The 12,698-nt window shown below is 44.4% G+C and overlaps 1 protein-coding gene and 1 long non-coding RNA gene across 3 annotated transcripts in view; both read right to left on the bottom strand.

Moving 5' to 3' along the window:
• The window catches only part of TRPC1 (transient receptor potential cation channel subfamily C member 1), a 71,843-nt gene extending 65,170 nt beyond the window's left edge, over positions 1-6,673 (bottom strand). Inside the window, exon 1 of one of the 2 annotated variants that reach the window (XM_083177991.1) lies at positions 6,278-6,673. In XM_083177991.1, coding sequence (XP_083034117.1) covers positions 6,278-6,404 — 127 coding nt within the window. In that variant the 5' untranslated portion in view covers positions 6,405-6,673. The remainder of the gene's footprint in view (positions 1-6,277) is intronic. The other variant, XM_083177992.1, reaches the window with a different exon arrangement.
• On the bottom strand, positions 735-6,270 carry LOC146064470 (uncharacterized). Its single transcript, XR_014471814.1, has 3 exons — positions 2,284-6,270; positions 2,120-2,185; positions 735-1,124 (listed from the first exon to the last, which is right to left on the bottom strand). It is a non-coding gene; the product is annotated as an uncharacterized LOC146064470 (long non-coding RNA).
• Positions 6,674-12,698: the final 6,025 nt, after the last annotated feature.

Here is a 12,698-nt window from a genome sequence, read left to right as displayed (position 1 = left end):
TGGCCATGGAGTTGGAGGAGGCCACCAAGACTGGCGGAGGAAGCCCCACCACTGTCTGCTACACGTCCTATGAGGTCAAGTTTAAAAGAATCATACCCCCTGAGGTCCTGCCTGGCATGCACGTCGCAGATACCGATAGGCCGCCAACGCCATCCAGAGCTGGTAAGTGTGACCACATGCAATCTTAAACATACATGGCAATGTTTTCAAACTGTAATGTTCACTTGTATTGTTATGCTAAGTAAAGTGCTGCTGTGGAACTATACATAGCCCAGCAAGATCAAGCACACAAAATTGCCTGCTCCTACTTTCAAATTGGTCATAATACTGGGCCTTGTAGTTCCACAACTGCTGATATTGATCAACACTTTAACATTATTTCTAGCAGCTTAACATGTATGTGGCCCAAAAAACATTGGTGTACTGGTGGTTTAGCTGCCATGGCTACATACCACAGATTATCCAACAGTTGTAATGTGTCCAATAGTTTAATAATAATCTAACTAAAAATTCAGGTGAAAAACATATGTCAAATAATGTGGGGACTAAATAATGTAGTCCTTAACCAAAGGAAGTATTGTCCAGTAATGTAATTTCAATGCATTTTTGGCATAAATGCTTATCCATTGCAAGGTAGATAATGGCTGCCCATCTTTCCTTTCACAGATTGTCCATCCCGAAGTGCTCACGCATCAAAGAAAAGAAGGCCCGTTGCTGCAGAATCTGTGGAAGCAGGTAAATGAACAAAAAACAGGCCATTACACATACAGTACACACACCCATGTCACATCAACAATATCTCACACTACATTCATCTCCTGCTGCTACATTGCAACGGAAATGAATGTAATCTGACCTAGCCATCTCACTTATTATTAATGTCAATGTTACATGCAGTATCGGGGTACATGTGTAAGTACATAATACCCCTAGGTATATGCGTTCAGCTTCTCAAGCCCTTTCAAAAACAGTACTGAAGAGAGACTGGCCTATATATGCATCAGTACTTACCTCTTCATCTGTATCCACAGGTACTGTACAACTAGGAACACAACCAACAGAATCCTCTATGATGATGTTGGACGAAATGGACATCATTCTCGAACCCGTGGAGACCTTTGCGGCTGAGGAGGAAATACAGACGTCATCACAGAGTGATCTTCCCCCAAGTGGGGTGACTCCCAACCCAGCCCCACCCACAAACACACTCCATACAGCAGCTTCTGCTGCACAAGTAGCTAACTCCTTGGTAAATTTCAAGGAGAAACAAATTGAATTTATGGCCTCCCAAAGCCTGCAAATAGGGAACATCCAGGGGTACATGCATCACACTTTTCTTCAATTAAGAAAAATTTCAAGGAGTGTACGGGTTGGTGTAGGTACTCATGTGCGCATTGCTAATAGCATTGACACCCGTTTTGCAGATCTAACTTCTGCTGTAAGGGAACAGAATAGCCATGTTGGCAGCTGCACAGAATAGCCAATCATGCACAGCGCAGACCAATGCCTTAATAGGTATGCAGGCACAACTTCAGCAGATGGAAGGCAATGTCATAGGTGCAGCAGCATCTACACTTAGTAGTGTATCTAGCACCCCAGTAAGTGGCTCCCCCACTTCCCCACCCCGTCGGAGTATTAGGACACGGGGTGGCCTGGGTGCAGCTTCAAGAAGTGGTTTAGGGTGGCCTGATGGTGGGAGAAAATAGGTCATATTTTTTATACATTTTTAATTTGCATCTAATATGCAATACATCTTGTTACATCCCCCGACAGTTTGAATGTTTGAGTGACAAAAATGCAGGTTGTTTATGACATACTATACTGCAGTAAAAATGTCTAAACGCATACCATTTTGTCTGTGTATTATTTTTAAAGCAATTGTTGTGTGTATTATGACATAGTGTAATGGTATATGACAATGGAATTGCTGAAAAGTAGTGTTGGCTAACTCTAGCCCGTCAAAGGTTGTGGAGCTACATATTCCAGCAAGCTCTGGCAATCATTGTTTGGACTGTAATGGTTATAGTGTGTCAGGGCATGCTGGCACGTGTAGTTCCACAACACCAGTGAGCCATGTTTTAGAGCAAACTTAATTCATACATGTTACAAATGTACTTACAAGGTTGATTACAGCAAGGGATAGGTCAGCACCACCAGTTGCATCAGTTGGGCTCTGTGTATTAGGCTAAATGTGGGTGGAAACAGATGGTATTTATAAATAATTTGTTTATGAGTACACTTACAGCAAAGGTACATGTTGGAATACAGGGCACATGTGCTTACCAGAAAAGTAACGCCTGATGATTTGTGTACGCACCAGATTCCCCCTCTGCGTACCCCTCACTACCCGAGGTGTGGTAGGTTGGGCTTCCTGCACGACTGCTGCATGTTCCTCCTCCACATAGGCAGGTTGGGACAGGGCTATGTTGTGTAACATGCAGCAAGCCTGGACGATCATCACTACTTTTGCTGGGTGGTAAAGCAGCGTACCCGATGACCGGTCCAGACACCGGAATCTACATTTCAATACGCCAAATGTACACTCCACCACATTGCGGGTTGCAATATGGGCTTCATTATACCGGTGCTGTGCAGGGCCCTCTGGGGAGCGCAAAGGTGTCATGAGCCAGGAAACACACCCATATCCTGAGTCACCTAAAACACAGATAGGAAGTTATTGCCTTATATGGTAAGGTATGTGCATTGTGCAAACAGGAGACACTGGGATAAGAGCAATATGCTTGTGAAACTGGAAACACACACATTTGAGCAGGTACAAATAAGGACAGAGAGGGTAATATGTAAAAATGTACTTACCAAGTAGCCAGCCCTCTGGCATTTGTTGTTGGGTAAATCGGTTCCAGAGGCCGGAGTGCCTCAGAATATAGGCGTCATGGCAGTTCCCAGGAAAGAGTTACAGCGTTCAGTCTTTGTTTCCATATCATGGAGTAATATAGCTCCACTACGTTGTGTTATACTGTTATTGAAATTAAATTCTCACTTTTAATATACACACTGTCACCAATCTCAATTTATTGTACGAGTTAACTAACTTATTAGACAGCGTGTGTATTTTCTGACTAAACTCTGCCTGAAACAGGGAGATACTGTATAGTGTCTATTTCTGTTGAGATACTAGACAGTGTCAGAATATCGTGTAATAAGTGTCATAATTTGCTCTCTTTTGGAAACATTGTAACAACTCAAATATTTCGCAGTGTGTTGCTTCTGGATATCCAGAGATATCCACCTAAAAATCAATTTGTGCCACCTCCTTATTTCAGAAGTATTTAGTGTGTACATTGAATCCTTGCACACACTATACAAGTAATTTACACAATACTTGCTGAATAAGCGTTTGCTAGTGCAAGCACCTAGATAGTGCTGTGTACTTTCATTGCATGTTTATTGTGTGTTATGTCAACGTGTGTCCATTTTATTCTTAAGAAAATGTTTAAAAATTAAAGGCTAAGTTTTAAAAACTTTTTTTCAAAAAGCAGTGCCCCCAGCAAAAGAGAGTACTTTTTCTTTCTCTAAACTTGCATGTTCATTTACTCTCAGGGAAGCACCTCCACCAGCCATTGAAACACTAATACTCAGGCACCCCATTATAATATCGTGGATCTAGGATTATATTCAAATATTCAAAAAATATTTATTCGTGTTGAGGCTTGTGCACCGGTATTTCCCCTACTCCCTCCCCCACTAAAAACAGTTCCCAGGAAAGCCTGCGACAACACTTAGGATTTTCAGATGAGCATCACATACAACCTGCACGTTCAGGGAGTGCCGCCCACGCCTATTGACATAGATGTGGCCCCGCACGTGCGGTGCCCTAATCCCAATGTGTGTGCAGTCTATAGCTCCCAGCATGTGAGGGAATGCTGAGAGTCTATAGAAAGCCACCTTGTGGTCCTGCCACTCCAACTCAGAACGTGGGAATCTGATGTATGTCCGCCACAACTTCTTTAAAGCAAGTAACACTTGAGTAAAATGCTTAGAGAAAGTAGGCTGTGATACCCCCAAGGACCATGAGGTCACAGACTGAGTGCAGCCAGTGGCCAAATAGTAGAGGGTACACATTAATTTCTGCAGCCCAGACACTGCATAGTTGCCTCCCCCGAAAGGGTCCAAATCATCTCTCACCTGCTCATATAAGTCCAACAGGTAATTGCGGTTCAGCCTAAACATCCCCACAACCTGTTGATCCGAGAGGGAGTCCAGGTACAGCCGAGCACGATACATACGCGGGGTACACAGTAGTCGGGGGGCTACCTGGATCTGGTGTGCAGCTTCCTCCCTCCTGCGCAGCTCCTCCAAATGGGCCACATCACAAATCAGCAACTCCAAACCACTCTGAAAAATCTCCATGTCTCAAACCCTCACAGGTGTCCTTAATGATGTTGGGGTATATGTAGGGGTGTTTCTGAGTGAAATTGAGGGCACCTGTGCTGAAATTAACCATTTGTGCACTTGACCAAAGTGAGTTCTGGGCCAAATCACCCAACAGAACCTGGTCTGAAAAAAGTGTGATTATTAGACACCTTAAAAGTGCGATTTGCGAAAACGCATCCCATTAAATAAGCGATTTGTATACTTTTCTGTATGAAAACATCTGGATGCGATAAAAATGCGATTTTTTCACACACTTTTGGTCCGCATGAGTTATCGCACATAATATGCGATATCCATCCCTTAGCGCATCCTATTAAATATGCGATTTCAAGGAAAAATGCGATGTCGCCATTTTTTTACTATTATTCGCCAAAAAACACAAATCTCATCCCATAGAATGTCACCCAATATTTCTGATCATAATTTGTTATTCAGACCATTACTGATTTATTACTCCAGTAACCACGGAATGCCTATTTACTCCTCATGTATGTCTTGGGTTCCTTTTTGTTGTTTTTTGAAAAAAATGTGGATGGAGCTTCACTGATTGTTATCAAATTTTCTTTTTGTACTGTTGATAACAATTGTGATATGTGAGGTAAATATATATTTTATATATAAAATATATTTTGGAAAAAAAATATGTATACAGTATAATAAACTTTGTGTCTTTTATTGTACTGATTTGATGCTGTTTAATTTTCTGTGCCCAGCTTTGACACTGAATAGAAATGGATGATGATGATAATAGACAGCTAGATAGATAGATAGATAGATAGATAGATAGATAGATAGATAGATAGATAGATAGTTACTGTAGATCAATCGATCGATCGGGGGTGACATGCATTCAATTCAACTCAGTTTGTGTGTGTGCGCGCATGGTGATGGGGGGAGTGAGAGAGTGTGTGTGTGTGGTGGTGAGAGAGTGTGTGTGTGTGGTGGGGGGGTGAAAGAGAGTGTGTATGTGTGTGTGTGGGAGGGGGTGAGAGTATGTGTGTGTGTGTGTGTGTGTGGGAGGGGGGTGAGAGTATGTGTATGTGTGTGGGGGGGGGGGGAGGGGGGGGGGGGAGAGTCTGCGTGTGTGTGTTTCCTCCAGTAGTTGTAGCTTTTGACTACACTCCCAAGTCCTACCAGTTGATTTAAGTAATCATGTGTGCTGGTACCTGCCTGTGTGGGTAGGGAATGTAAGCACAACTGAATGATTCAATATTCTAAGTAAAATCTGCCTAATATGTTGTGTGTGCTAAATAGCTATTTGCTGATAAATAACACTGAAAATGCTACTTTATATATACTGTATATCGGAACCAGGGCCGGCAACATAAATCTTGGGGCCCGGTACACTGATGTCTCTGGCGGGCCCCCCTAACCCAGTCCCCTTGAGCAAAACATTTTTAGTATACTGCATATTGAATTTTTTTTATTGTTACAAAAGAAACATGATTAATATTCACTAATACCGTAGAAGGGTCTGAGTAAGTACCCTTACAGGAACCAGGAGGGTGCCTTTATAAAACATTGCTACAATAGGCACTACACTGCCGCAGCAATGATTACAGCCCTATAGCACCTCAGAACCTTGAGGCCCGGTACAGGTGTCCCCTTTGACCCCCCCTGTCGCCTGCCCTGATCGGAACTATAGAAGAGGGCGCCTACTGAGCATGTCTGTGACACAATCACATTGGTTACTTTTTTCAACTTTTTGCATAATGAGTTTTGTTATATAGATATCAGTCTGTATTGTTCTATGTCCTTATGTCACTACTGTACATCACTACATAATATGCTGCTTCTATTGGAAAAATAAACTAGGTAGATGATAGATAGATAGATAGATAGATAGATAGATAGATAGATAGATAGATAGATAGATAGATACCTTTCTCGCAGGCCAACAAGAAGAGCTTCTCATCCAAAGTGGTCTCCTCCTTTACCTCTCTGACATCTTTTAGAGCCAAAAATTTATTTGGGGAGTTAGAGTCAGTGCTCTGATACAGACCCGCCATTGTGGCTGAGATCCTTGGGGCACTGTCACGCCCTGTGCATCCTTGTAGGGTCAGAGATAAGAGCCTGTCCCTTGTTGTTATTATTCTGCTTCCTACGACATCTCATTCCTCCTGCTCCCTTCCCATGGCTGTCCCCAGCAGCTGTATCTGTAATAGGGTCTGTGATGCTCAGATGTAATGCAGGGCCCTATTGGTTACTTCATTTCTCTATCAGTCAGTGCACAGGGTTTTGCTATTGGCTCTTGCAGCACAGTTGCTGTTTGTGTGCTCATTGGTCCCTCCTGCTGCATGGCCTGTGATGATGTGCACTGCTTTCCCTCAGTGCTCACTGCTGCCAGGTCTCTGCTGCTTTAACCATTACATCTCTGAGCAGGCCTGCAGCAGTGACACTGGCTAGCAGGGGGTTGGGAACTGACTTCGTTACAGCAGGTGCCTGCTCCAATCCATCCCCTTTCTGCTGTTATTATCAGTTAATACAATCTATTTATTAAAGATGTTTATTTAAATTAGTATCCCTACATACTGTGTATCTGCTGAAAGACAATGGGGGCTATTCAGACTTGAATGCAGCGGGACAATTTAGCAGAGCTCTGCCAAAGTGAAAACCCGGCTCTGTGCAAGGCTGCGAAGGGATAGTGAAAATCTCACTGATTGGCATTTAGCTACAAATCCATTTGCAACTCACTCACCAGCAAATGATTTCCCCAGCGTGTGCAGTCTGTGAGAACCTACTCTGCCTATGCAATAGAATGAAGCAGGCCAATCGGGGCCTGAGCTGGCATCACACACCCTCCCTGAAAGCGAATGGGCACACCTGTGTTTTCTCTAACACTCACAGAAAACTGCAGGTTTTCCTGATTCCTTTCGAGTGGCCTTTACCACCAACCAGTGCGGTTATGCTCTCAAAAAATCCCCGTTCCCCCCTTTCCCTCCTTATTTGTATATACCACCCCCAAATGCCAGCTTCCTGTAAATCAACTTGCAAAGTCTAGCAATCAGAAAAGATGCTGCATTTTGTCGCTGTTTGGCCGTCACGCGCAGACGATCGATAATCGGATGCCTTGCAAAATTACTAACTAACTGCAACTAGCTGGAACTAAAGGAGCGCACCCAAACCAAAAGGAATCACATATACTGCTTTTGGAGCAAATAGCTGGGTCTCACCCGGCTCCAACCTGGTTGTAACACGGCTTGTGACCCATTTCCACTGCCGTCCCTACCTGGCATATGGGGTTATTCAGAGGTGATGTGCAAATTTGCAGGGTGATCAATGATCAAACATCTGTGCTTGCATGCCCGGCATGTGCGCGCGTGCAACTTCACGATTCGGCGGCCCAAACCAACCCTGTCCAAGAGGCAATGGAGACTCTTGCCTCCGGGCTCCCAGCCCTACAGGGGCACCTGCTGGTTCACAGGGATCCAAGTGTGACTGCTGCTCTTCCAATGGAGCTTTGTGGTGCACCCTCTGCTTCTGCACAGTTACAGCCTGATTCAGACTTACTCGGTATGGGCCAAATTTGGCCCCGTTGTGATGGTGGCGGGTCTGCGCATGTGTGTATTTGTGCATGTGTGTATTTGTGCATGTGCCCCTTCAGGGAGTATCACACTTGCTGAGGCATTCGCACGGATAGGAGAGGGAGGGGGGTGGACAGGGGGTGGCATCATGGGAATGCCCATCGCTTTATGCGCGTCCCATGAAAATGCTGGGTGTTTCCCTGGGAATGCAGGTGAGTCGATGACTGCTGAGGGCGGGCGGCTGACATCACATGACGTCAGCCCCAGCCCCCTTTTTGGCACTCTGCGGAGGAAATGAAAGTCAGTTTATACTGGCTTTTATTTCCGAAGGGGGAGAAATCATTCGATGGTCGGACACATCCCCTTGCATGTTACAGAGGGGATGCAGGCAGCGCGGGAGGCAGGTGTTCGTTGGGGCAGCAGGTGTACACTATCTAGCGGGCAGGTCTGAATTAGGCCCTTAATTAGCCATGTTAACACCTGCAATAGAGGACAGGATGGCTGCTGCCTGGTGCTGTACCACTCAGCCTGCACCCAACAACCAATGGTGCATCTGGACTGTGAGATGGAACCGACCAATGAATGCTGACTCCTGCTATAGATGGGTGAATCTTGTGAGTCTGACCCACAGGCCATTGTCACACCTTTTTTTAAGGGAAGAGTGACACCAAATTTTAACTTGCCTCCGGGTGACTGGGATGAACTTACGCCTCTGGCACAGCCCCAGTTAAGTGGTTAAAGATTTTTTTTAAACTGACAAAAAATGACTGTTAAAGAAATACACTTATAATAGACATTTGATAAAATTTATTAACCCTAAACATGCTGCTTTTGCTCAGTAAAACACCTCTACACTGTTATCCAATATCATACCTCCCAACATACTTCAGGGTTGCCGACTTTGTTATTCTCCTCTCCGGGAGAAGCCCGGAGAGGAGAGTTTCTGTAGCCACTCAGGGGGCGGGGCTTAAGGGTGACATCACTAAGCCCCGCCCCTATGCTGGTAAAACAGGGGATTAAGGTATCTCCGTGGAGGGGGCGGTGCTAAATCGCGTCATTTAGCCCCGCCCCCTCCTCGAAAACCCGAGGATTGCAGCATTTTAATGCCGCGATCCGGGGGTTAGCGGGGGTCCCCCCTGAATCCGGGAGGGTTGCCCACCCTTCCGGGGTGCCGGAAGGGGGTCCCGATTTTCGGGAGACTCCCGGAAATTCCGGGAGGGTCGGCAACCCTGACATACTTGATGATCGCACAAAGCCGGGTCAGCGTAGCAAAATAAGGGGCATGGCCTTATCATTTTAGCAACTTTGGAGGAATGGCCAGTGCTCTGTGAGCTGCTGGCATCATTGCCAGATTAAGGGCCTCATGGGCCCGGAGCTGGAAATATCCATGGGCTTATTATGCGAAGGGGAAAGGGGAGGCCATGTAGGTATATAGAACCCATACACTATAAGCCCCAGTGTCTCCCTAATTATATAAAAGTACAATAATTACACAAATCTGTAAAATAGAACTATACTATAATTTATTGCCGACTGGTGTCTGTCTGGTGATCATCAGGCTGTCATGGTGATGGGCCTATTTTTATATGGAGGCCTGGAGCTGCTACTCCGTCCACTCCATTGCTAATCTCCACTGATTCACACACGCCAACACCCAGGAAAAATTTCACATTGGCGACCAATCAGAATCTATTTCTTATATATTTAGCACCTTCTAGAAGATAATAGATAGTATCTGATTGGTTGCCCATAGCAACATCCCATGTGAAATAGAACCTTTTTTTGTGATTGGTGATGTACAGTATGGGCTCCATTTCTATTTCAGAAGGTTTTCTATGAGGATAATGATCATGTTTTGTACTCTGGGGTTTAAAAAATGGATATTATACATGAAACTAACCAACAGTAAAACATTTTTTTAAGCAAACTAATTATGTATATGTAAATCTATCATCTGATTGGGACTCAAATTTTATAGCGTTGATTAGCTATTCATGTTATATCCCAGTAATTTCCCAGTAACTTCTATTAACGTGCATTTCCCTCCAGGACCATATATAAACATACTGCAAACTGCTTCACACAATACAATACAAATCATTCTCTGAAAGCAAAAGACACTTGAGGCTTCGGAAGTGTTTTCAAATAATTGGAATCCAGATTACTGTATAATCCACAGGGATCAGAGAACATCCCAGCCATTACAGGCATAGAAAAGCTATTTCAATGAAAGAATACATCTAAATCCAATATTACATAATTCAATAAAAAATAGCAAAAAATAATTGCAGGCAGAAAATAGTTATGGACAAACAAGAATTATATAGATAATGATAACTTATCCTTAGAAATGATTTATCTTCCCTAACAGTGGGCCTGAATTAAGGGTGTCCTGCTCTTGGGCTCCCTGGGCCTACAGTATACTCCCACAGTGGAGGACCGCCATGTGTACAGGGGGCCCTGGACAACACAAGGTCCAGGCCCCAAACCCCCCCCACGGAGGCAGGCTCCTCCCCCCCGGACCGGTCAGAGGCAGCCCACCATGCTGTGCCGGGTCCCAGCGGTGGATGTGAAGTCCGCTGCGGGGTCCCTGTGATGGATGGGAACTACTAGTTCCCATCCGCCACAGGGACCCCACGGCGGACTTCAGATCCACCTAAGGGACCCCTGCGGTGGATGGGAACTACTAGTTCCCATCCACTGTTCCCATCCACCACAGGGATCCCGCAGCGGACTTCACATCCATCACAGGGACCCACTGCCTGCCCCGCTGCCTGGCACCCACCCACCTTCCACCAGCGCAGTAGTGGGGTGGCGGGTGTGGGGGCCCTGATATGTGTGGGGGCCCTGGGATGACCGCCCCTGTCGCCCCGTGGGTTATCCGCCCCTGCCTTTGACTAACAGAAGTAATGGCATTCATAGGCTGGTGGGGGTGGGCAGGCTTATACTACACTTTGCTGTAGGCAGTGCCGCACAGTGATCCAAGGATCTCAGTGATGCAGAGAAAGGTGGTCTCCTTAGTGCACCCAGCCCAGGTATGGCTGGTAGGATAGGGATTAGGTTTGATACTCTGCATTTGAATTATACATTATACATATGTTATACTGTATACCATTGCTTTTCAACCTTTTTACCTTGCGGCACACTAAATGAGATTTTAAAATTGACAAGCCACACCATGAGATCCCCACAGGGCAAAACACATGGAAAAAAAACCAGGAAAAAACTAAACCTATTAACCCCCATATAAAAAACAATCACACTGGTCCCAACAAGTAAAAAAATAAAATACATTGGCCTCTAACATCAAAAGAAGAGACCAGTAAATAACAGTTAAAACATAGAAACATAGAATTTGACGGCAGATAAGAACCACTTGGCCCATCTAGTCTGCCCCTTTTTTTAAACATGTTACCTCAAACCATATTTGATCCTTATTTTTTTGTAAGGATATCAATATGCTTATCCCAAGCATGTTTAAATTGTACTACTGTATTTGCGTCTACCACCTCTGATGGTAGGCTATTCCACTTGTCTACTACTCTTTCTGTGAAAAAATTCTTCCTCACATTTCCCCTGAATCTTCCTCCCTCTAGTTTCAGTGCATGTCCTCGTGTTCTGTTGCTCCTCTTCCTGTGAAGAATGTCTCCCACCTGTACCTTGTTAAAACCCTTGATATATTTGAAAGTTTCTATCATGTCCCCCCTTTCCCTTCACTGCTCTAAAGTATACATATTTAGATCTTTTAGTCTTTCCTGGTACGTTTTGTGATGTAGGCCATGCACCATTTTAGTTGCTCTTCTTTGTACAGTCTCTAATGTATTTATATCCTTCTGGAGATATGGCCTCCAGAACTGAACACAGTACTCTAGGTGAGGTTGTACCAATGACCTATACAGTGGCATTATTACTTCTTTCTTTCTACTGCTGATACCTCTCCCTATGCAACCAAGCATCTGACTTGCCTTCTTCATTGCTTTGTTACATTGTCTACCTGCTTTTAAGTCCCCTGAAATAGTGACACCTAGATCCCTCTCTTCCTCAGTAGTTTCCATTATAGTGCCATTTATACTATATTGAGTCTTTGGATTTCTGAGACCCAAGTGCATGATTTTGCATTTTTTGGCATTAAACTGTAGTTGCCATTCTCTTGACCATTTCTCTAATCTACCTAGATCCTCAATCATTTGTTTTACCTCTCCTGGTGTGTCTACCCTGTTGCATACCTTTTGTGACATCTGCAAAAAGGCACATTTTACCCGGAATTCCATTTGCAATATCACCAATAAAGATATTAAAAAGCACCGGTCCAAGTACAGATCCCTGGGGTACTCCACTTGTAACCTTTCCCTCCTTTGACTGTACTCCGTTTACTACAACTCTCTGTTTTCTGTCCTGCAACCACGCTCTTATCCATTCAACTATCTTAGAATCCAATCCCAAGCTTTCAAGTTTATTTAACAGTCTGCGATGTGTGACAGTGTCAAAAGCTTTACTAAAGTCTAGATAAGCTACATCTACAGCCCCACCTTGATCTATTACTTTAGTCACCCAGTTAAAAAAGTCAATAAGATTTGTTTGACATGATCTTCCCCCAGTAAACCCATGCTGTTTTGGATCCTGTAAATTGCTGGTTTGGCTGTAAACGGGTTTAGGCATCTCTAGATCTGGGGGCACACTTGAGAACAGCTCAAGGCATGGCACAGTGGTTGAAAAACAGTGCTGTATACTATACAGGAATGTGTGGTATATTCTGCAGTGCATTGCTGTTATTAGAAG

This window comes from Crinia signifera, chromosome 3 (genome assembly GCF_055691185.1).
Source record: "Crinia signifera chromosome 3, ASM5569118v1, whole genome shotgun sequence".
In the NCBI taxonomy this organism is placed as follows: domain Eukaryota; kingdom Metazoa; phylum Chordata; class Amphibia; order Anura; family Myobatrachidae; genus Crinia; species Crinia signifera.
Note: the sequence above shows the minus strand (reverse complement) of the source record. Positions and strands in the feature narration are given on the sequence as shown.